This window comes from Phyllostomus hastatus, unplaced genomic scaffold (genome assembly GCF_019186645.2).
Source record: "Phyllostomus hastatus isolate PE091 unplaced genomic scaffold, TTU_PhHast_1.1 phas_scaffold_200, whole genome shotgun sequence".
NCBI classification, from domain to species: domain Eukaryota; kingdom Metazoa; phylum Chordata; class Mammalia; order Chiroptera; family Phyllostomidae; genus Phyllostomus; species Phyllostomus hastatus.
The window spans coordinates 1,436,587-1,463,190 of record NW_025334016.1 but is presented as its reverse complement, the minus strand read 5'-3'; the positions used below and the strand labels follow the sequence as shown (position 1 = coordinate 1,463,190).

The window sequence follows — 26,604 nt, the reverse complement described above, 5'->3', positions numbered from 1 at the left end:
CAAGTTCACCTAGCTGAGGCCATTCTCACAAGTGTGAGAGATACTAATCACATTACATTTTTATCATTTAATGCCACTATATTTGGGGTGATGTATCTGTAGTGATAGAGAACCAGACATTCCTATATCCGTTTTCCTGGCCATGATTCTATCCACATTTTCTAAATCTATTATCTATTTCACAAAGCAATGTAATATGTGTTCCTTTAATTTTAAACATGATGATGACGCTTGTCCCCTAAATAGCTTTCAGTAGTTCAGAATAAGCCAAAAGAAACCTAAATAACATTTATCTAAATACATTTATTGTACAGGAAAGGAAACTAAGATCCAGAGGGGAAGGAAAGACAGGACAGATTTCTCCAAAGGGTCATAAAAAGGCTGAGCACCAACACTACGGCCTCCCATTCTGCTTTCAATCCCCAAGGTTTGCCATTCTGTCTATAGTTTCACCACACAGTATGCTCTATACAGAAAAATAATACACGAAAATGGTTTTTATGGGGTTGGCCAAAAAGCCTGTTTGTTCCCCCCGACCGTAAGATGGCTCTAGTAGTGCTTAGTTGTCTTTGACTTCATCTGAAACAATTTTGTCAGATTGTATTGTGACACATGTCATGTCAATGTGCATTTGAAAACAACATCAAAATTGGTGAATTTTGTGTAGCCATTTTAATATTGAAGATGGAACAAAATATTCAACATTTTTGGCATATTATACTTTATTATTTCAAGACAGGTAAAACACAACTGAAATGCAAAAAAAATTGTGCAGTATATGGAGATGATGCTGTGACTGAATGAATGTGTCAAAAGTGGTTTGTGAAGTTTTGTGCTGGAGATTTCTCACTGTACAATGCTCCACAGTCAGGTAGACAGGTTGAAGTTGACAGCAATCAAATTGAGACATTAATTGACAACAATCAACATTCTACAACATGGGACATAGCTGACATACACAAAATATCCAAATTAATGCAATTATTGGTGAAAATGAAAAGTGTATCTTTCCTTTTATGGAAAAAACTAAACAGACTTTTTGGCCAACCCAATCTTTGGGGTACTCACAGGTTTTTAAGATTTTGGGGGCTCGATAATAGTCTTCTGAAGTATCATCTTCATAGCTACTCCCAGCATCACGAGCACAAGGGAAGAGAAAAACAACATCAACAACATAGATAAAACTCAAAAACAATTATTTATTTTAATTTAATCTTACAGACCCCTAAAACCACGGCAATCTACAGTATGATATGCAAAACCACACATTTCTTTCATGTCTCCTTTTTATGTTTATATTGTTCTAGAAATTTTAAATTAAGGAAAATACAAAAAGGAAAATAATGGCCATCCATATTCCCACCACTATTTTTAAAAACCTGGTAAAAACAATTACTTATTACTTTCAAATGCAATGATAATAACAAAAACCCAAATTCTGAGACTTAAAAGTTGCTAATCTCAACTGAGAGCTACGTAGGTACTCTCTACAAAAGTTCTAGAACTGGATGTCTTGAAAATTTTTCTTCTTTCAGCTTATTCCTTCCTCATTTCCTTCTTTCTCAATAAAGGTAGGAGAATACATGGGCAGCTGGGTAATCCCTGCTTGCATTTTTGAAAATTAATTAGCAGATCACAGCCTGAAGCAACCTTCTCCCTTGAAAGGCTCCATTCTTCCAGAACCCATCAATTTCTCCCAAATTGCTCTTCTCTTAGTATTCATGATTACTTTGCTCAGCAAGCTATCAATAAGTATTTGGACTCTCAGATATTGCTTGCCTGATTTTTTCTGAGAATACAAAAAAAAAGACCCATGTTTTCTCAACTTGTCATCTGCTTTTGCCTAAAGTTAATACTGTAAAAATATATTGACTATTTCCAAGTAAAGTTCTACAAATATCCAGGCCATTTCTCCAAATGCTGTCTTTTCTTTATACCACATTCTTAATAAGGGAATTTACCACATCTTATAATTATTCTTTGCTTTACTTCTACTTCACAGGCATTTTAGTAGCAGATTAAATGTAAAATATTTCATTTACTTACTTTTAGAGAGAGGGAAAGGGAGGTAGAAAGAGAGAGAGAGGGAGAAACATGGAATGGTCGCCTCTCTCACGTGCCCCAGCCAGGGACCACAGCTGAGGCATGTGCCCTGACAGGGAATGGAACCAGGATCCTTTCGCTTTGCAGGATGATGCCAAACCCACTGAGTCACGCTGGTCAGGGAGTAATATATTTTTTTAAAGTAAGAACATTTAATATTTTGTGTAATTTGAGTATCTGATAGATACTTTAAGACTATCATAGTTGAATATGCCAGCATTTATAATAGAGACTATACAGAGAGTGGAGAAAACAACAAAACAAATGCTTATTTCTCAATGCAGAGCTCCACTAGCACCTCATTGATGATGGAGCTCTGGGTAGAATGCCTGATTAAAATCCTCAGATGATCTCCAAACCTCACTTTGTTCAATACTTGCAATCTATAGGCTTTCAGTCATTTTTTTTTCCATAGTGAATAGAAAAGCAGAGCAATTTGGGCTTCATCTCCTTTTTCTTCCCTTTGTCTATTTTGTTAGAGAACAGCTAATGAAAGTGCCTTTTAAATAAATCAGAGATGCCTCATCCTCAAAGGAGACTTCAAACCAAAAAAAAATTGAGTGACCTGTATTATTTATAGGAAAGACTAACAGAAAAAATATGCAGACCTATGAATTGTATCGACTTCCTCAAAAAGCTAACAATTATCATGGTTCACTGAGAGACATCAAAAAATAATTTAATAAAATAATCTGGCTCAGGAAATTTCTAATTTACCTAATCAGTGTTCTTGAGTTTCGATTTTCTGTGATAAATTCAACTTGCATACAAGACCAGTATCGTGCATGTTCCAAAGACACACCAGAAAACAACACATTTACTTTTTATTAGTCCCTGAACCTTCGTCCATGCTATCATTTTCCTAGATGCTCACTGATTATTGTTGAAGCCATGGCAGAAAGAGCATGTTGAAACCCTTGGTCTTAAGGAAGAAATAGCAGTGAAAGAAGTTAAAATTATACAACATACTGTGGCTGAAACAGTGGAATATGTTCTGCTAATCTCCTCTGCAGTAGTGACATGCAGCTCTTTCCAAGTAAAATGATCAAAATGATGTTGAACTGGTTCTATTCATGGCATGAATAAATCAGCCCCAAGAATGACTTCCTATTCAAGCTCTTCCCAGTAAGGAACAAAGATCTTTATTATAAGCCTTCCTGAAGCTATTCCTGGGCCAGCATTCTAGGCTGTGTTTTAACCAAATAGCAAATTACCTGGTCCATGTCAAGTTTTTATGCATCATGGGAAAAAATATAAGAGGACTGATTTTCAGATTCACTCTATCCTCCATGTGTCCAGGAGTTCTTTAAATAAGAAAAAGGCCTGATGGCCTTCTGGAGTGCGGGAAAAATGGGATGTTTGCTACTTTTGGTACCTCTTTGGCCCCTAAGCAATTAAGAAGTCTCTGAGGCAAGGAGCACTAATCTGGGGTACAAAAACAGAGTGGATCTGTGAATTTAAAATTCTATGTGATAGAGTGGGACATCAGTACAGTGTATGCAAGGAAAAAAAGTGCTTCTTATCTCATTATCCTCTTTAAATGTCTTCTCTTCCATGAATATCCCTGTAATATCTAGATGGTGATATTCCTTGCCAATTAGCTCCGAACATAAAATACTGAACATAAAATATCATATACTACTGAATGTATTCCCCAAATAATCGCCTGCATTTGTATAGATTTTTTTTCTTCTCTATTTGATGGTTGGCTCTTTGAGGACCACATCTGTGTGTGACTTATTTATCCCTATATTTCTCCAGTACTAAGAATAGTGCTTGTGATGCCACTTGGCAAGAATTTATTGAATGATAAATAATTCAATATTGTTGGAAAAATAGCAAGTCATATTACTGTTGGAAATTATTTACAAAGTGCTCATATCTGAGCACTGCTGATCCGTCATTCAATTTTAAGGTATGGCTAAAATCAGTCCCCTCTCCTGATTCTTTCTGATAATCCTTTGCATATAATTAGAATAAAAACATTTTAACTACTTTGCTTATGCTCATGGACCATGTTTCCATAGTAAAATCATCCATGTGGTTTCAAATGTATTATTTTATATGTGTCTGTTACTTAAGAAGAGCAGTTTATAGAGCAATTTTCAATTTTTTATAGGCTGTTTTATGCCACCTAAAAGACAATGTCAGAACTTTATCGCTTATTTGATGACAAAATTTATTATTTGGGGAGATAATGACTGAAGTGACTCTGAGGAGGAGTATTAGTTAGTATAAGCTAGGTCATGCTGCAGTAAGAAACTCATCTCAGTGGATCAGTACAATAGATCACTTCTTGCTCATACTATATGCCCACCCTAGGTGGAGAGGATACACTCAGAGATCCTTGATGAAGGAGGCTCCATTTGTATATGTGCTTCTCTAATAATTGTGGCAGGGAAAAGGAACAAGAATAATTGCTCACTGGGTCTTAATGATACCACTTGGAAAAGGCATACATTCATGCCTTTGGCCACACATTAACTTCAATATCACTGGGGAAGTATAACATTAACATGTATCTAAAAAGAGAAAAATAGGGATATCTGTAAAAAGCTCTAAAAATACAGCTAGTTTAAAGAGATTTTTAAAAAAACTTGTTCTTGTTCTATTATGCTACCTTCCTGATTAAACCTAGAAAGCAGACCAGAGTTTTATTGAGACAATGTAATGCTTATTATATGGACTATTACAAATGGAATTTAACCACAGAGGTACTACAGCACACTTTCATTCTGGTCATAATTTAAAATGCATGTTGTTAAGTTTTATTTGTGTCAGGAAATCTATGCAAGACAAACATTAGGGAGAGCTTTAAGAAAAACAGGATGTATAATATTACTAAGTGTTATTTTATTAAGACACTGAAAGATCAAAAGACATCATTATGCCAATGACACCAGATTGATAAAATGTTAGATAACTCTGTGCTATCTGGAGACAAAATGAGTCTCTTCTGCGTCTCCTCATGGTGGAAATTATTGCTTGCCTACCCCAATAACCATTGGTCCTTTCCCCCTCATTGACAAAACCCTCATTTTATTTTGATGTGTATGTGGAGAGGGGTGGTTTCCCCCTCTTCCTTCTAGCTAGGTTCATTCACTTGATTAAGATTTGACCAATGGGCTACAAGCACAAGTACCCGTGTGGTGTTTCTGGGAACCTTCCCTAGAGAGAAAGGGCACACTCTTAGCCTTCTGCTTCCTCTTTTCTGCTGCCTACAAAATAGATTTGATTGTTGGAGTTCTGCATATTTTAGCTGATCCTTGAGGAAGTGCATAAAGACTTCCCTTCTCCATATACTGGAGCCTGGAGGTTGTATACAGCGAGCAGTCAGGACCCCAGAAAAAGGAGCCACATTAACTGTTCCTAACAAATCTCTTCAGAATTAACAAGGGAAAAAAACATAGCCTTTTTTTGTGTGAACTTGAGACTATTCTATCTCAACTCAGCATATAGACTTGGGACTCACCATTCAGCCCATGCCAGTCCTGAAACAACCCGAGGGCCAGCCTTTCTCCTGGAGAAACTGTGTGGCCTTTGCCTTTGTAACTTCTAACCTTGCCTTTGATGGGGGTGACAGTATTCCCAGAGGTGCACAGGAGTGAGTCCTCAATCATTTAATCTAATGGCTCTGAGTTATTCTTTGAGAATTAATCTGCAGAAGCCTGAGTATTCTATGTTGCATCATGTCCTTCCTGATGCACACTCAGCATCTCTGTATCTTTATTTCTTTTCTCATGGAAAGGTTTGAGAGAAGAACTAAGAAAGTACAGTATTATAAATACAAATGGAAGAGACTGTATGAGAAAAAATGATTAATAATGCTTGAGGCCATGGCAAGCACACTTCTTAAGCTGTACTCATCCTAAATTGGCAATTATTTTGAATATTTGCAAAATTTCCTTTCCTTCCAAAATTAAATTATAAATGCTTTCATACTCATACATCCTAGTTTGTTTTTGATTTGAGAAAAACAATAAAAGGAAAATGTATTTACCTGCAGCTTGACAGTGGATGGCTTCAATAATTTTAGAATTTTGGGTGCAATCAAAACCATTTCAGAGTATTATATGAAGAAAAATCATGTTAAAATCTGGGATACAGAATTTCTATACTGCTTTCCAAATTGTAAAAGTAGACTCAATTTTGCTGTTCATTGAACTGATCCAACTTTGAGTTACTTGTGCACACAGATACCTATAGCAACGCTTTGAGATCTGACTGTAGTTTAATATGTAATACTGTAAATCACTTCCAATTAATACGAAGGAATTATTTCCAGAAAACTCAGGTAAAATCTATGACCACAAAGCAGCTTCTTAATTAAGAAACAAGGGACTGAAAGGATTAAAATTTAGGAGAAATGTTTACTGAAGTATTTTTTAGCAGTACTAGTATTTCATACTCCAAAGAAATTAACATAAAATGCCCACAATGCTCTATTCTTATATCTATAAATGTTATCTTATAGCTTAATATATTAATACATATTTTATTGTTCACAACAGCAAAATGTAAAAGGAAGATTCTGAATGCCTTAGTTAGGCATGAACACAGCATTCAATAGAACAAATACAGTAAGGCAAAAATGAAATTTCCTTTCACAATTTTCTCAGAGAAAAACCAATAAAGAAATGAAATATATATAATAAATTCAATTCTTTTTTTAAAGATTTTATTTATTTATTTTTAGACAGAGGGGAAGGGAGGGAGACAGAGAGGGAGAGAAACATCAATGTGTGGCTGCCCTTCATGTAGCCCCCACTGGGGACCTGGGCTGCAACCCAGGCATGTGCCCCGACTGGGAATTGAACCTTTGGTTCGCCGGCCGGCACTCAATCCACTGAGCCACACCAGCCAGGGCAATAAATTCAATTCTTATAATTTAAATTGTTAGCTTAAATACAAGTCACTTCTGAAAAATAATCTCCATTTCAATCTAAACAAGATCTGTACAATCACTTTAATAATTTCTGACAACTTTGGGAATTCTTATGGTATCAACATAGCCAAATCCTTGCTTCCTGGGATGTTTATGTATCTAAAAGAAAGATAATGATGTTCTCAAGCATTACAGAGACAAAGGAACATGCATTTTATTAACAGACATCTGTACTATTTTCTTTCCACCTGACTTTCATTAATCTTGGTAATGCTGTTTTTATTCTACTTCACTTTAAATATCTATTCTATACAGTTGACCCTTGAACAACATGGTAGAGTAGTTGGGAATGCCAAACTCCCCACCTGCCCCATGCAGTTGAAAATGCACATATAACTTTTGACTCCCCCCAAACTTACTTACTAATAGCCTATTGACCAGAAGCCTTACCATTAACATAAACAATTGATTGACACATATTTTGTGCGTGTTATACATATAGATTATATACTCTATTCTTACAATAAAGTAAACTAAAGGAAAATATAATTAAAAATATCATAAAGAAGATAAAATACATTTACAGTACTTATTTTTAAAAATCTGTGTATAAGTGGACTCACACAGTTCAAATCTGGTTGTTGAAGGTTCACTTGTAGTTAACATATGAGAAATATAAAGCAATCTAACTTTAAAAAATTCTACTTGTTTATTCAGAAGTCAAGGTTTCTTTCTAAACTAAGTAGAGACCTCATAAAACAATAGGTAGGTAGAATAAGCTTAAATACAGTCAATCCTCATTATCTGTGAATTCCATTAATTGCAAGTTCACCTCCTTGCTAAAACTGATTTGTAACCCCCAAATCAATACTCATGGTACTTTAACAGTTGTCTACAGACATGTGCAGAGTGGCAAAAAGTTCCAGTCACTGGTCACACAAGATCCAAGCTGGGGTCAAACAAGGTAACACCAGGCCTTTTTGTTTTAGTTCTCATACGCACATGACCAGAGCATGGAGACCATGGGGGCAGTACGGAAGTGTAAGGAGCTCCAGCTCTGGGGCCAAGTGGACAGGGTTTGACACCCTTCTATGGCACCTGTTAGTGGCACAGCCTCAGGCAAGTAATTTAACACTTCTGAACCTCATTTTCTTTGTGTAAAGAAAGTAGAATCTATCAGGATGAGGTGTGGGGCTTTTCTGCAATATAATTATAATCTTGTGTTTACATATTTCTCCTAGGAATTATGGGTCAGTATTCACCAATTGAATGTTTGCAGCAATTTTATAGATCATAACTACCATGATTAATGAGAATCCACTGTATTTAATCAGGTACATATTTATTCAATTTTCATGCACATAAACCTGTACCACATAAAAGAATAAGAATAATATTAATTATATATAATATAAATTGAATATTTCAAATAAATGAAAACTGTTATGGAATTATATAACAAGTTTACATGAATTTCTCAGAATTTTTCCTCAGATAATTATTAGCATAAAATGTATAGATATTTACCTCTGATTCCTTTGGCTAATGAATTGTCTAGATGCATTTAATTTGGATGTCAAGGAGATGAGTGTTGAGGATTCCACCACAATGACACTAAATAAATAAATAAAAGCATTATTTTGGACTGTACTATAACAAAATTCAGATGCCTATAAAACATTCTCCTTTAAATTTTTTCCTATCTTTCATATAATAGAATTAGAATCAAAATAAATTACAGTTTAAAAAGTCCAAGAGTTCTCATTCTACAACTCAAAACACATATGTTAGAAAGAATGGAAAAATCTGGAACAGAAATATGTAAAAAAGTAATATTCTTTTATATTGAAAGGCAATACTAAATTCCCACAGTAAGGAAATTTAGAACATAAACAACTATCCAAATTCTATTCCAAAAACAAAGAGGAAATCACACATTAGCCTTAATGCATTGTGAGAGCTGTATACATTTAATAATTTCTAATCTTATTTACAAAAAACAGAAATGTTTCTTTTGGGTGTACGCACATGAGGGAACAGACTGAGATTGGAACTCCTTCAAACAGTCCCACTCTTGAGAGCATAGATAGGACTTTTATGTTTAAACCTGTTTTGCAGCTCCCTGGAAAAACTCAATTTACTCAGTGTGGTCTTTATTTGACCTAACTCAAAGGAAAATACATATCCCAAGAATGTTTCTTAAAAATGATCAGTAGCAATTGTATCTGAGGCTGCTACACCTGTTGGAATAAATACAAGCCTACCAAACCTTAAAAGAAGATCTGGGCAACAATATGTCCATATGCAGGGTTGCAGTAGCTTGCTAGACCCCCAAAACATGTCAAAGACCTTCAACTTCACCTATGAGAGACAAGGATGTCTCACCAAATAAAGAATATCAATAAAGAGAAGTTATACAAAATAAGCAATTATGAATTCTGTACTTTTATGAAGCTATAACTCTCCTAGAAGAAAACATATGGGAAAAGCTTCTTGACATTGGTTTTAGGAATGCCTTCTTAGATATGAGATTAAAACCACAAGAAACAAAAGCAAAAAGAGACAAGTAGGACTACATCAGATTAAAAAGCTTCTCTACAATAAAGGAAACAAAAGAGTGAAGAGGCAACCTACAGAATTGGACAAAATATTTTTATAAGCTATAATCTGTTAAGGGGATAACATATAAAATACACAAAAACTCCTATACTTCCATAAGTATAAAAACAAAACAAATAATCCAATTAAAAATGGTAAAAGAACTTGAATAGATATTTCTCCAAAGAAGACACACAGATTAGCAACAGGAATATAAAAAAGGTCTTGTTCAACACCCTTAATCATCAGGGAAGTGCAAATCAAAACTGTAATTAGATATCACCTCATACCTGTTAGGATTGCCTATTATCAAAAGAATAAGAGATAACAAATATTGGTGAGTATATGGAGAAAGGAGAACACTGGCATGCTGCTGCTAGGAATGTAAATTGGTACAGCCATTATGGAAAAATTAAAAATAGAACTATCATATGATCCAACAATCTGACTTCTAGGTATTTATCCAAAGGAATTGAAATCAGGATCTCAGTAACATATTTTCACTCTCATGTTCACTACAGCATTATTCACAATAGCCAAGATATTGAAACAATTCAATCAACCCAAATGTCCATCAACAGATGAATGGAAAAAGGAAACATGGTGTTGTATGTGCACATTACAGTGGAATATTATTCATTCTTAGAAAAAGAGAAAATCCTGCAGTATGTGACAACATGGATGAACCTTGGGGACTAAATGAAGTAATAAGCCAGTTCCAGAAGGACAAACACTGTATGATTCCATTTATATGGGGAATCTAAAATAGTCAAACTCATAAAGCAGAGAATAGAATGGTAGTTACTTGGGGCAGGGAGGAGGATGAAATGGGAAATTTTATTCAAGATACACCAGTATCAGAGGTATGCTATGCAACAGAGTGCCTATAGTTAAAAACATGATATAGTGCACCTGAACATTTGTTAAGAGGGTAAATCTCATATTAAGCATTCTTACCACATGCACATGTAAAGACATGGAATTAAGTAATGAAATAAACTTCCCACAAAGCAAAGATCAGGCCCAGATCATGTCAATTGTGAATTCTCATAAATGTTAAAAGAATACCAATCCTGCCTTGGCTGGTGTGGCTCAGTGGATTGAATGCCAGCCTGTGAACCAAAGGGTTGCCAGTTCAATTCCTAGTCAGGGCACATGCCTGGCATGCAGGCCAGGTCCCCAGTGGGGGGCAAGAGAGAGACACCACACACTGTTTCTCTCTCTCTCATTCTCCTTGCTTTCTCCTCTCTCTAAAAATAAGTAAATAAAATCTTAAAAAAAGAAAGAATACCGATCCTTCATAAACTCTTCAAAAATAGAAAGGACCATTTCCCAAGTCATTCTCTGAGACTAATATTAGTAATACACACACACACACAAACACAAATAAAGACATCACAAGAAAAGGGAATTACACTATTAAATCCTTTGACTAGAAATGCAAGATACTAGCAAACCAAATCTCACTACATGTAAAAAAAGGCATTACACAGCAAGTAATAGCTGCATTCTACAAACAAAAAAATTGAAACCATTGATCTGGTAGACACAATCATGGGTGTTAATCTTGTCTCTGTTAAATCTAAACTAGGTTAACTTTTTTGTTAAAAGTTATGCTAAATTTTGATTTTAAAGAAGCAAATCTGGTCACTGTGCTACAGAGAACTTTAGGGAAAATATATGGAAATATTTATTTTATTTTAAAATATATTTAATATGAGATTATTAATAAGAACTGAATCCTGATCACTTTATAAGTGCCATATCAAAAATTAGGTCACTTTATTGTTATTGTTTATAACATTAAAATAGTCTCTATATAAATTAATTTGTTTTTGTTTTTTTAAATATTTTAAATTTTGAAAAGTAATACATGCCTACTACAAAATATTGATTTTATAAATGTTATGATTGGTTTTTAAATTTTGCATTTGAAAATTTTACCTAAGTTTAAGGACCATATTCATGCAAGGGAAGTGGCAGTCAAATTACCCTTAAGGTCATATTTTAATCCTGGGTTAATGTTGTATTTTCTGATATTTTATGTTCCTTACATTCTGATGTAACACTTTAAAAAATTATAGTAAATAAAATTCTCCCTCCATGATCTTAGGAACCATAAATTCACCAATAACTGTTAAACAAAAGAATTTATGTTTTGTCAATGATAAATGATATTTGTTAATAAGAAATTACCAAAAGCCTAGATATACAGTGATTTAAAAAACTCAAAATTATCAAACATTAATAAACATGCATACAACTTATGGTCTCAACAGAGGTACTGTTGTAAGGATCTGGTTTCTAAAGTTGGTGGAAAGACAGTTTATAATTTAAGTGGTACATAAGGTATCATTATCCACCTTCTCCCTCAACATGTAAGTATATAGCAGGGTATGTTTCTACTGTGAACTTAAACAATAATTAAGCATTTTATTGTATTTTCACCTCAAATCTATGTTGCTGATATTGTCGTTAAATCTCAAGACATACAAATATTAGTATGCAGTTTCAATCAAAGACACCTTAGGTAAAAATAAATTTTCTGCTTGAATAGATAGTTTACTTTTAGAAATTAATAGATGAAATAAAGTTAGAAATAAAAAGTCTATTAATTATAAATATTTGAAATGGAAAGAACAGTACACCTCAAACAGAAAGCTTATGCACAAAATTCATAAATTTGTTATTATCAGTCTTAGCTTTATATACATCAATAGCATTTCAAGGAAAACTGATTTACCTTCATCAGTTCTTTTATTTTATATGATAATGCTTATAAACTTACAGGAATGTAAATAGAAAATATTTCTCCTCAAAATAGTTTATTTTGAAGAAAATTACATATTTCCCTTAAGATTGGATATGGCTAATTTAATGAATTTAAACCAAAACAATAACTTACTTGAAGTCCCCAGCAGTATGGAAGGGGTTTGTAACATTCACAGTGATATCTTTCCATTGATAACATGGAGTTTTGCATTTTATAGTTTCCTAAAGTAAAAAGAAAAATAAACAAAGATATACTGAATTGTAAAAATAAAAAAGAGAATAACCTGAACTATAAAATATAAGCTTAAAGTATCTAAAAACCTGTTCATTTAAATATTACAATGATATTAATTGATATAATTTCCCTTTTCCCAGAAACACTGTACTGCAAGAATCTGAGTGGGAAGACATAAAAACACATTTCATTACTTTATATCATCGCTGATCCCCAGTACTGTGCTAACAACTGCAAACATGTCACATAGTATCTCTCAAATAGATTTCCTTAAAAAACTTTTATTAGTCACTGAGTATCTCACATTTGCAAATTAATTAATTATATATATATACCTAGTAACACAACATAAAGGAGAGGCAAGTGTGTGTGCATATGCACACAAGTGTGTGAGTGCATGAATATCTGTGTATGGCTGTGCATGAGTGTGATATGCCAGTGTGTATAATGCGGTGGCTACACTGACATATTTTTACTATAATAAAAGCACAGGTATAAAATTTAAAATTCAAATTACCCAGGGGACTTCCATTGAAGAAAAAATTCTAGGAATTTTATATTTTCAGACTGATCATGTTCTTACCTTCTTTCATTTCTCCACTATTACTCTACCTCCTGGTGACCAAGGCCATGAGCAGTCAATGGACAAGTAAACAGAGACCACATGAGCTTCAAGTGTCAGCTTTTCTGACCCAGAGCGATGTTAATAAGAAGCTAATAAAACCATCCATGTCTCTTTGATACATGCGGCAACATAATGCTTTGTTTCAGAGAATTTGTGTGAAAGGCTTGGGGAGTGTAAGAGCATTATGCATGAGAAAATCAGGTCACAATACACATCTCAGTGACAATCAAATGCCTGCTTCCAGTTCTGGGTGTCATTGTCTAGTAAGCCAGTCTGTCCTTGTGAACATCTTAATACTCTCCTTACACAACTCACCATTACTAGAGTCATTCTATTTATTTCCTACTCATTCCACTGCACACCTAAAATTCTTTATAATCCATATAACAAATTTACTTCTTTTTTTCCCCATAAGTCCATGTTAGAAAATAATATTGTGCCAAAACACTGAGTACAAAAAGGCAATCATGGCAATGTCACACTGATTTTATAGAAAATGTTAAAGTCCTTCTCCCTCATCTTTTGAGATATAAACCCAAATGTGGAACATCACCCCCTCTTGATAAATGTCGGTCTTAGCATTATATTTAGAATGATTTAATCCACTGGGCAGTGAAAATAAACTGATGAATATTCCAACTGGAGAAGAGAAACATTTTCTTTGCTGTGTAAACTACCAACTCTTAATTCAAACAAAAGCAGAAACAGGCCTAGGAACTGCTTTAACTTTAACCACAAGTCTCCAGGGCTGAGGGCATATAAGTTGCTATGTGTACAGTGAATGACTCCTTCGTGAAAAGCACAAATGTATGGTAATATTAAAAGTGTGATCTTAAAATAATACTCAATACAAGTCCTTTCAAATTCTATTATGAAACTAGAGATGTATTTTCACAGAAAATGTATCCTAGTAAGGATATCAGAGACACAGAGGCCAAAATTTGGGCAAATGTAAGTACATACACACTGGGTCTCAAGGAATAAGAGCTGCCAGGAGATAAAACTAGGAAGAATAGCTATGCTTAGGATACTCCATTGCCTGGAAAGAGAAATGAAGACATACAAAATAGGTAAAATTTACTTACAATAGGATGAAATTCGTGGACTTCACCTTTAAGGGCATAAATCATTGCAGTGCTTCCGACTTCAAGCTTAGATTTTGAAAGTAACATCAGTGAAGCTTCAGCGGGATGAAGGAAGCGACTAGCGAACAGCACAGTGACAATGATGTGGCCTCTATTTCATAAAAGATACAAGGAAAATATTTTATTGAAAAAAGATAATAACCATCTATTCAATGGAGACCATGTGCCCAGTGCCTACACTCTGCAATATACTCACTTCTACAATAAAACTCAGGGTTGTCGCTGATTTCAGGAAACTTACAATCTAGTTATTGTCATTAGTTAAAACATCTTGATCCACCTGTATGTCCTCTTTGGAGAAAAGTCTATTCTAGTATTCTGCCCATTTTTTAAATTGAATTGTTTTTGTGGTGTTCAGTTGTATGACATCTTTATATATTTTTATATAAACCCCTTACCAACAGACATATGAAAAGATGTTCAACATCAGTAAGCATCAGGAAAACACCAATTAAAAGCACAATGAGATATCACCTCATATCTTTCAGAATGGCTATCATTAATAAATTAACAAGTAACAAGTGCTGGTGAGGATTCAGAGAAAAGGGAACCATCATGCTCTGTTAGTAGGATTTCAAATTGGTCCAGCCACTACAGAAAATAGTATGAAGGTTCCTTAAAAAATTAAAAATAGAACTAACATATGGCCCAGCAATTCTACTTCTGGGCATTTAACTGAAGAAGTCCGAAACACTAATTCAAAAAGATTTATGCCCCCTATGTTCTTTGCAGCATTATTAACAGTAGCCAAGCAGCTATCAAAGCAATTTAAGTGACTGTCAATAGACAAATGGATAAAAAAGAGTTGGTATATATATGATGGGATATTACTCATCCATAAAAGAGAGTAAAATCTTGTCATTTGCAACAGCATGGATGGACCTACAGGGTATTAGAGAAAGACTAATATCATATGATATCATTTATATGTGAAATATGAAAAACAAAATAAACAAGCACAATAGAAACAAACTCATAGATACAGAGGACAAATTGATGGTCACCAGATAGGAGGCGGATTGGAAGACTGGCTGGAAAAGGTGAAAGGGATTAAGCACAAATTGCCAGTTATAAAAACAGTCCCAGGGATATAAAGTATAGCATAGGAACTATAGTTAATAATACTTTAATAATCATGTATGGTGTCAGATCGATACTAGACTTATTGGGGTGATCACTTTGTAAGTTATATAAATGTCTAACCACTATGTTATATGCCGAAAACTAACATAACATTGTATGTCAACTGCAATTGCAAAATACATTAATTAAAAAAGAAAATGTCTTGATCTAGTCTATAATTCTAACGTTAACTTCCAAGAATATGTATAATCTACCAAATATTGGATTTTCTAACAGCTGGCCAAAGAAAATAATATATTTTTGTGTGAATTTCATAAGACACTCTGTGCTACTATATAGGCATTTTTTTAGTCGTATCACTGGTTTTTGGTAACATGGAGGAAAAAATGTGAGAAAATAAGAATGCAAAAGATACTTAGAACTCTGGTTGAAAATAAAATTCAAATCTCAGATGAACTTAATGGAATATAAGTAACATGATGCAAGAAATATGTAATTAAAAGAAGGAATCAAGAAAACATATCTATCTCCCTTAATCTTCAACTTTGTAGCCTAAAACATAGTAAAAAGGAAAGAGTCTATGGCCTTGGAGATTTCCCTTCTCAGTTTGTAGGGGAATGACTGGGTCACGGTGTCCTGGCAACCCTGCCTGACAACACAAAGGCCATATATGCAAGCCTAAACTGCAGTGGATGTGAGGTCTTGGCACAAAGTTCTATGATCTTCCTGTAACATAAATGCATGGAGGCTCTTGAAGTGCTGCTACAAGAGCATTTCTCGCTTGTCTTCCTACTCCCCTGCAAGGCTGTCACCCGACAGTTTCCGATGAGGTCTGAGGCTTGCTATCCAGCCCCCTTCAGGGTAGAGTTAGGGGCTATAAAACTATTTGGTTGCAGCATGAAACTGATTGTCAGTGACAGTGTGTCTTACTGTGTATGTTCCCTTCATCTGGTCCCTTTTGTTTTGCTATTGCGCTGCAAAAGGACATGGGACCTAGCCCATTGATTACTTTTGCTTGCATTGCTGTTGTAAATAAAGAACTCTTCAAGTAAAAAATAGTTTTCATTGTTTCTTTACTGGCTGAATCTTTCAGCCATGCCTTGGCTTGCCACAACTGTGGATGATAAATCTTGGGGGAATTTTACCTTTGCTTTTGCCCTGGTTTTTAACATACATAGCATGATACATCATTTCACAATTATTTTTTGTACAAACAACTCCAATCACCTTCCCTTAGGATACACATGATTGGAAATAGAGATGGGAAGAGATTCCCTGGGTGTCAAACTTTGGCATAATTTCCCTAGAATGACTGAGGAATTACTGTGGAATGGGTGAGTTTAGGGAGCAGCAGAGTAAAGTGAATGGAGGCTTTCAGATCAATAGTAACATTCTCAAAACTGCTCTTTAGAGAAAATTACAGCTCACATCTAGCAAGAGTGAGAATGCTTTTTATCCAGATATGCTATCGCTAATCTCAATTTGTGAAAAAGGACATTTTCTTGGCTATTATGAAGAGATCACGGACTTGAATCTGATTGAGAACAAAGAATATTTGTTCTCCTGATCTTTTTCTGGGTATAATGGGCTCAAGCTCTGTGTTAGGTACCTATGAGTGATTCAGGATTTTTTTAGATATTAAGAAATAATATCATAAATGGTTAATAATATGGTTAATAATCATAAGACCATTCATTCATTCAATTGATATCTATGGATAATTTATATTATGCCAAGCACTGTTTTAAGATTTTGGGATACAGTTGTGAGAAAAAAACATACACAGTTGCCCTGGTCAGTGTGGCTCAGTTGGTTCGATTCCCTGTCAGGGCAAATGTCTGGGTTGCTGGTTCAGGCCCCGGTCTGGTGCATGCACATTGATGTTTCTCTTTCTCCCTCCCTTCCGCTCTCTCTAGAATCAATTTTAAAAAAGAAAACACTCTTGTTAATCTCCTGGCTCTTACATTTTATAGGACATGATGGATAACATACCATCACAAAATAAATGTGAAAACTACAAATTATGTGTGTGCTATCAAGTGGCATGAGAGCACAATAATGGGGACTGTGATACAGCCTGAAAGGTCCATATATATCCTAGTGATGCAAGACAGAGTGAAGAGCCCACCATGAAAGCCACATAGACCATGTTGAGATGTTCAGTCTATACCATGGTGGTGATGGGAAGCCAAAGGGATATTCTAAGTAAAAGAGTAACATAACCAAATTTGCATTTAAAAAAATTATTGCCATTCTGATATATAGGACAGATTGAAGGGAAATCCTTTTAGGAATCCATTGTAACAGCTCAGTTTAAAGATGATGACTATACATTAAATTAGAATGGAACACGTAGGTCAGAGGAAAAGATGACATATTTAGGATACATACAGTAAAATAAATAGCACTAGGTAATGGATTGGATCTCCATGGAAGTTGACGGAAAAAGGTGTTCAAGAATGATCATATTCTAAATAACATGCACTTAGTACATGAATTTACGAATGTATACTTAAGTCCCATGAAACATATTTCTTAAAGAATTTACATATTTACTTTTAGAGAGAGGGGAAGAGAGGGAGAAAGAGGTGGAGAGAAAGAGTGATGTGAGAGAGAAACATCATTTGGTTGTCTGTCATACGCACCCTGGGGACCAAACTGGCAACCCAGGCATGTCCCTGATTGGGAATCAAACCAGCAGCCTTCTGTTTTGCAGAGCAATGTCCAGCGAATGAGCCACATGGGTCAGGGCCAGTGAAACACATTTTAAAACACAGTATCATTTGTATGAAGCCAATGGCTGGTTTTAGAACCATGAAGATTTGAGCTTCTCTTGAGTATAAATACTCCCTTTATAAAAAAATGTGTAATCATATTGAAGCATGTAAATGACAAGGATTCCTTCCTGAAATGTATTAGAAAGTTCAGAATCAAATGGGTGGTCAAACTTAGGTCATGTCTTAGGTCTGCAGGCATGTATATTATAAGTATAGGTTTTATCCTAATTTTCTTACCTTTGACTTTTTTTGTTCCAATTGCCTCCCCCTCATTTAAAAATAATCTCCATGTTATATGTACCTCATAAGCTACTTCAACTTGGCTTTTGGAAAAGATGGAGAATAAATATACAACACATCACTGTCAGAGACCATATGGCTCAACAAGAATAATGAGGGAAAAAAGAAACAGAATGGTTTTCTAAAACTATACTTCCACTTTTACGAGTCACTCTATGGTTATAGCTAAATTTAGTCATGACGTTAGGTGCAGAAATAAACATTTTTGTTTATTTGTTGATGTAGCTGTTTAATTTTTCTATATAAATTATATCTCTGAGAATTTAAATCTCCAGCTGGCAGAAAGAGCTATTATTAATTGTGATTTAGACAGATTCTAAGACAGGATGTGGTGCACATAGATAATTATATAATATCTGATAATGATAAAGCCACAAGTTTTTTTTTTTGTTTAAGAAAACAAAACAGTTTCTGAATCCTATTTGTAAAAACCAAAGACTATAAAATTACTAAGTCTAGCTAAACAGATACTTATATAACCACCTAATAACAGTATTCAAGCCTACAAAATAAAATGCATCCAGAAAAGTGAATAATTGTTTTCCACATACACGGAGAATTAAGCATTAAAGAACCCTTCTGTGGTTTTCCCAAGAACACTTAGGTGTCTTCTTTTTTCCATTTCCCCCTGGTTTTATACACACATCACAAATAAAACAATTATCAAATTGTATCTTCGTTGTATATTTGCTTATACGGCACTCTGCTAGATTGTAAACACTGTGAATAGTGTTGATGTTTTCATCTATAAATCACCAGCACTTTCCGCTCTAGCTGGTGTGTCTCAGTGGATTGGGGGCTGGCCTAAAAAAATTGTGTGATCCACATTTTCCAAGGAAAATAAGGAAAATGAGGCTGGATCATAGAGTCAGTACATGTCAGTTTCAAAGGACAGCATTTAATTGTTAAATGACGTAATAGAAGAGCTAGGTTACAATGGCATCTAAAACACAGATTATCTCATTAAAATTATAATAAAGGAAGCTTTCTATAAAAAGTGCTAGCTAGAAGGAGCCATTGAGCAACACCTCAAAGAGGCTAATACAGGAAACAAAGGCCTGTGAGACTCCTGGAGAAGCTGTTTCCAGAAAGCCTAGTTTCAGAGAGGGCAAAATGGGTTCAGACAGCCCCACTCTTCCCAAAGCCAGTGTAGAATGCCAGGCAATTGGGCCTAAAAGCACAATGTTCTCACTCTAAAGTGAAATCTGCCAATTGACAAACCTGTGCATTTACTGACTCACAACTGACTTTTCTATGGCCATTTTATTACATATAAATGGATAAATGGGTATCACAAGTCATTAGAGTCAGACCTTCAATGTGGAAAGACTGGGACCAAGAGAAACAAATGTTAAGAACTGACCTTAAAGAAAATGAAAATAATACAAGTAATGTAAAAGTCAGAGACATTTATAAAGTTACTGTAACCTCAAATTAAGGACATGATGTTATTAAATAAAGATATTCAAAAAGAGACAGTGCTTTTATAAATGTATGACATTACCTATCTCTACTTATCTATCTATACATACACAATGACTAGGGATAGAGAAAAATGGGAACATTGAGGTATCTTTCAGGTCTGATTATCATTCTTCTACTTTTTTCTCTTTATACTTTCATAGTTTCTAAGTTTTATACAATGAGCACATAGTGCTTTTATAATCAGAAACAACTGTATATAACATATAATGCTATGTAAATGTATATATTTAGCACACACTGCTTCCTATTTTCTGCAGGAAACAGTAATGTACCACATAAACAATTTATTATTTAATCTGTATTATTTAATCTGTATGAAAGATAAACTAAAATTAAATATATACATGAAATGTAACTGCTTTATGTTGTTAGAAATTTTTTTAACAAAGTTGATGAGGAATTGAAGCAACATGGGAATATTTATCTATGTGTGAGTAATGATCTTTTCATTTATATATATCTGCTAAAAAGACCACTGTTTAATAATCATAACACACATTAAATCTTTAGCTGATACATTCAAAGAAGAAAATTTTTAATAAAATACTTACCCTGCAGGAATTGTCACAATATTCTCTGACATGTGAAGGGAGAAATCAGTGGCATCTCTTCCAATAAATGTCATTTTATATACTATGGCTTTACGGCTTGAATTTCGCACTTTAATCTATGTTGCAGAACAAGAGTAAAAAGAACATCATGAATTTTAAAAAATATACAACTTAGCATTTCTTATTTTATCAAAGAGAGTTATACATTTTAATCATGAAAATATTTGTTTCTAATGTACACTAACTAGAGGAAAACAGACTTCATTTTTGAAGATGGCATATATATAGTTTAGCAAAAATGGACAGACAGGCAGAAGGAACTTCCAAACAAGGAAGTGACACAAGGATTTGAAGTCCAAAGTTAGCAACTTGGATTTTAATTCTTAATGCCAAGAAAAATCATTGGATAATTTCAAACGGAATTTATACAGTCCAATTTACAAAAAAAATTAATCTGGCTGCTCAATGTAGAAAGTTTTAAAGAGTGCAGGTTCAAAATCAGAGGTCCAAGCTGGAAACGATGGTCGCCTCATCTAGAACCACAGTGTAGCTAGAGTTTGTCTGTCCCTTCCTTCCTAATACTGAGGTGTGGAGAGTACTGGAGAATGAGTTACTTCATTTTTAGAGAGAGTATTGCATGACAACTTAAGTATACAAGCCTTTGTGTAGAATATAATGGGGATTCAAACATACACATTAGGAAGACATTAGGTTACCATGGAAAGTACTGACCCAAGAGAGGACAAATGGATGATTGGCCACTTTACAATGAAGACAAGATAACTGCACTTAAGCAGTCCAGCAACTGTAGTCACAGACATTGAGGAGTTAATAATTAGCATTATGTATGATTATAGTGAATTCTAAGGAATATGGTAGAGGTTTGTTGACAGATTAGATTAACTACTTTTATATATCAATGAAAAGTTTGGTAACTACCAGAACAAGTAGGTTGTTGCTGAAGAGTACACACATTCAGTTACCCCAACAAATGTGGGGGCTTCATGTTGCTTATCTACTTACAGATTTCAGCACCTAAAGAATTAATTAATAGACCAAGTGATTTTTTAGTCCCAGAAGGCTAATTTCCATTTTCTGTAAGAAAAGTTTTAAAATAATAATAAATTCATTATACAGTGTTATTGGTTCATAGTCCTGGAACATCCATAACCAACCCTGAGTTCTTAAGGAAGACATTCATCCTCATTGTCATATCATACATATGACACAAGGCCATTGGGCTCATCTGTGGTCAGAGTATTCCACCCAACTGCAGGATTTCACGGAGGGGTGGCGGAGAAAGGAAAGCTGATAGCGGGAAAGCAAGACAGTTTTGGAGCCTCAATTCCCATTTTGTGGTGATGGTCAGTCTTTAACAACTGTTCTTCTGTGCAAAGTGTATTTCCAAAAAGAGGAGAAGAAAAGTTCATAGCTTTAAAAATTGTCTCAGAAAATCACTGCACTCTACAGTTTTTCATTGATCACCATATGGTTTAATGGTTGAAATATTCTATGTTTCTATTTGAGACACTCATATAGCTCCAGAAATATGTTTTCAATTGTAATAGCCACTTTCTGAGATTTTTCTTTTTCCTGGAAGATTGAAAGGGTTGAAAAGAATGATATTCTATGACTTAGGCGCTGCCATTTCTGGGGTTGATGCATAGGGGCAAGCTATGGCTAAGTTTCTCAGCAACTTCCAAATTAATGACTTTTATTAAATGAAATTTAAACTCACAGCTTGTTGCAGTTGATGTTGTCTTTTGCATTCATATTTAACTTTTATTGTTTCCTTCAAAAATATGTATCTAACACTTGTGAAAAATAAAAACTGTCTGTATAATGTCACCTGTAATCTTAAGGTGTGGACAATATTTTTAATAAAGAGTTAAATTAGAAAGAAATCATATTTCCATTTTATGTGTTTTATTTGATTTTTCCCATCACAAGTAAAATTTTTGTTTAAATATGAGAGTGTGTTATTAAATACATTTTTAAATAACAATTAAATGCTATAAAGAATTACAAATATGTGGTCAGAGTTAAAGAATAGTTAATAACACTTAACTGTAATAAATCAATGCTTAATCTAATTTAGACTCCTACTATCTTTGCAGGTCTAAAGCAAAACATTTCCAACTGTTCATAGATTTTATTTTGAAGTCAGAAGTTCTCTACAATATAATTATAGCTCTAGGCTAGTTAGTACCCAAGGCTCTTGAATATCATTGCAGTTAGGGAATGAGGACAGTAAACACTATTGAAAAAATTCTCCAAAGAGTTTTATATTTCTTTCTCTGACAAAAAGGGGAAAGGAATAAAATTAAGCAACAGGGATTCTATCTCAATATTCTCTAGCAAAAATATCACAAGGAGTGACTTTACTTTCCCTAAATTGAGCCTTTACACTTTGAGACAAGAACCTGAGCTTTTCCCTTGAGTTTTAACTAAATCATACCAATCTTCACTCCTATAGGCACAGAGGCCACACAGTTATTTTTTTAAAAGAGGTTACAGCTAGAAATCAAACATCACCAGGACATATATTTTGAAGACCACATGTGGACAAGTGTTGCATGGGAAGTATAAACTTAACACTCACCCATAAATACAGGGGAGAATACATAAAACAGCCTAAGGAAGAGAAATAAACATGATCTGACCAAGCAGTAAAATAACTTGTGTACAAAATAAGATTTTATCAGTCCCTAGTGTCCTGAGAAAGAAGCAAGGAGACCACCTATGAATCTGGTTAAAGATCTTATGAAACAATCTTAGATAAATATAAGCAATTTAAAATTGCATGGCAGAAGATATTTCACAAGTGTTCATGTGAAACAAATTGTTTGAAATTGAGATCAATTATCCCTGATAAGATATTTCCCAAATAGAACACTTGCTATTATTATAGGACTTGAAATTTCATTTTCAATTTTTTTCTGAGGATTAAAGAATCCACCATTACACATTTAGTACCTGCAGCATACATAGTATCATTTAAATGGGAATTAGGGGGCCCAAGTCAGGAGCACTTCCATTATTACTTCCTTTCCTACATCCACATCGGAACAAAATCCATCTCTGTGTATAAACTGTTCCCTAAAGGAAAACCAAGCACATTCAGGTCACAAGTTTCCACTTAGGGTGTCAGTCCTCTTGCACATGAAATGGATTTCAAGTTTCCTGAAAGGATTGGCCCTTCAAAGTACATAACCATTATCTTCCACATCTCCAACACCCATTCCTCAACTGCCTGAAAGAATCATCATTTCCTTGCTGATGGTGATTATTATTAAGCACAATTGTCCCTTTCACTCTGCTATACCTTTGGTTTAGAAGGAGCAACATTTGCTAAGGCTTATGGTATCATATTGATACTTCTCTTAATTTGAGGCTGGGAAAGAAATATCTAAAACCCCTCTTAAGTGTTAACTTTGTATACTTTGCCCCTAAATAGATCCTTACCGATTTTATCATAGCTTCATGTAGAGTACAATTAAAGATCACCACTTCCTTGGGGACAAATTGAGGGAGTTTTTCATATAAGAAGACACAAAACATGAGCATCAGGATTGGATTAGGGTCACAGATGTCAGTAGCCTAGTTTTGAAGAAGAGAAATATAAATAAGAGGACTTACAGATAAAATATATAACTAGAGCTAATGCACAGTAATCAATTGTTGAAATACTTTAAAACTGTTTCAAGTGTTACTGACTGGCAATGATACTGAAATGCAGATACAATTAAGAAAATATTGTTGTAAATCAGAAGAGCTTGACTTAAGTGTTAAAAGATGAATGAGAAGTATTCTAAGTATAACAATGACCTCAGAGCCTTCAAAGACTCCCATAAAACCTAGTCAGAGGTCAGAAAGATACTACCCCCTAGAAATACTGACCAATGTGACTGTAAGACAACATCCCTGAGTTATTAAAGTATCATAGAATACACTAAAAGAAAACTTGAGAAGTAGGCAAAGTGCTTAGGTAAAAGATCGCAAGAGATTTTCAAGCAAACCCCAAGGGAGGAGGTAACACATGAGACGAACTTGAAGGCTGTTTGGACATCAAATAGGTTGTGTTGGGTGTGAGGTAAAGGGCATGTTTTATCAGAAAGACAAAGTACTATAGGGCAAAAACATAGGGAAGTACAGTGTTCACTTGGAGGATGAAGTACAATTTGAGCCAGGAAAGACTGAGCAGTGTGCAAGAACCACATTGTGGAGGGCATGGGTACCAGGGTCGGGAACTTGGTTTCTGAGCAAGCAATAACACAGGAACAACAATTGAAGCAGATCAAGCAGTGGGTGGTTGGGGAAGTACTTTTCCCAGAACAGACGAATTATACTAAGGCAGAAAATATACTTATAGTGATAAACAAGACAAGTTAGTGATGGTTGTTGGACTAGATTTGAGGTAGAATCCAGATTACAGGGGGATAATGGCACAGATGATCAATATAGCCAGAATGCACAGTGAAGCTAAACAGTAGAGTCAGGAGCATAAAGAGGAAGATTCTTTCTATCAATTCATGTAGTGCCTCTGATCTTCTAGAACAATCTGGGGGTAGTGTGGAAGAATTACTCATATCAAAAAGGAATTTGGGTTGATCTGAGAAACAGATTCAAAGACATAAAATACCACTGATAAATAAGCAATTCAGTCATTGACAATGTACAGGGAGCTCTCCACACTTCCGTAAAATGAAGAACATGGTATGACTAAATGGCACTCATTCAAGTTCACAACTGAAAATGACCTGGGCCTAGCCTAGAAATGTAAACAGCTAGAGTTAAGGAAATCCAAAGTGTTACAGTAGGACCTTATCCACAGTTTCACTTGCCACAGTTTCACTTATTCATGGTCAAATGCAATCTGAAAACATTGAAAGGAAAATTCTAGAAACCATTTGTAAGTTGAAAATTGTGCGCTGTTCTCCATAGTGTGATGAAATCTTGTTCAGTCCTGCCTAGAATGTGAATGATCCCTTTGTTCAGTGTCTCCATGCTGTATGTGCCACCCGCCCTTTAGTCACGTGGTAGGTGCCTCAGTTACCAGATCAACTGCCACAGTATCACAGTGCTTGCGCTCAAGTCATCCTTAGTTCACTTTATACTGTCCCCAAACACAAGAGTGATGATGCTGGTCATTTGGATATGCCAAACAGAAGCTGTAAAGTGCTTTTTCTTGAAATGGGAAGGTAAAAGTTCTGAACTTTATAAGGAAAAAAATATATATGCTGAGGCTGCTTAGATCTACCATAAGAATGAAGCTATCCATATAATTGTTAAAAAAGAAAAAGAAACCCCTGCTAGTTAGTTGAGAGAGACTACATTACACAATTTTTATCACAGTATATTATTATAATTGTTCTATTTTGTTATTAGTTGTTTTTGTTAACCTCTTACTGTGCCTAATCTAGAAATTAAACTTTATCATAAGTGTGTATGTGTAGGAAAAAGATGATATATAGTATATATACATAGCAAACAGAGTATTCAGGCATCTGTGGTCTTGGGCATCCACTGGCGGTCACAGAATATATCTCTGGTGGTTAAGGGGAGGGGGCACTACTCACTCTCTGTGGAACTAAGGCACTTCACTCTAAAATTTGGCAGCAGTTGCCAGAGAATAATTTATAGCCGATCTGATTATCTGCTAATTCACATTTCCAAAAACATTCTTTTCCTTTTTTGGAAGAAGAGAAGAGTTTTTTTATTTTTGTTCTGTCAATAAGCAGTAGGGTTTACTGGGAAGGAGACTGTCAGTAAAAAATAAGAGTAGAAAGTTGTTAGGGAGTATGACTTGAGAAAAACTAAGAAAGTGTGAAATTCCAAGGTTTCTCATCAGTATTCTGTGGTCCCACATTTCTTCAATGAAGACCATGGTAGTCAGCTGATGAAGGAAAGTTATTTAAGATAAGAACAAAATGAAAAATTAGATAGAGAGTTTAATTTTCACAAAGTGAAGAGTATGGTCCTGAGGGGCCCTGTGTGATGGGCCAGCCTGGGGGTATGATCCAAAGAGGGCTGCCTGGGGGGTGG

General features: G+C 34.7%; 1 protein-coding gene across 1 annotated transcript in view; it reads right to left on the bottom strand.

Annotated features, from left to right (window-relative positions):
• CFAP47 (cilia and flagella associated protein 47) overlaps positions 1 to 26,604 on the bottom strand; it is a 333,438-nt gene that overhangs the window by 156,045 nt on the left and 150,789 nt on the right. The window contains 6 exon segments of the mRNA XM_045860609.1: positions 1,069 to 1,124; positions 8,516 to 8,602; positions 12,492 to 12,580; positions 14,304 to 14,454; positions 20,560 to 20,675; positions 24,025 to 24,159. Coding sequence (XP_045716565.1) covers positions 1,069 to 1,124; positions 8,516 to 8,602; positions 12,492 to 12,580; positions 14,304 to 14,454; positions 20,560 to 20,675; positions 24,025 to 24,159 — 634 coding nt within the window.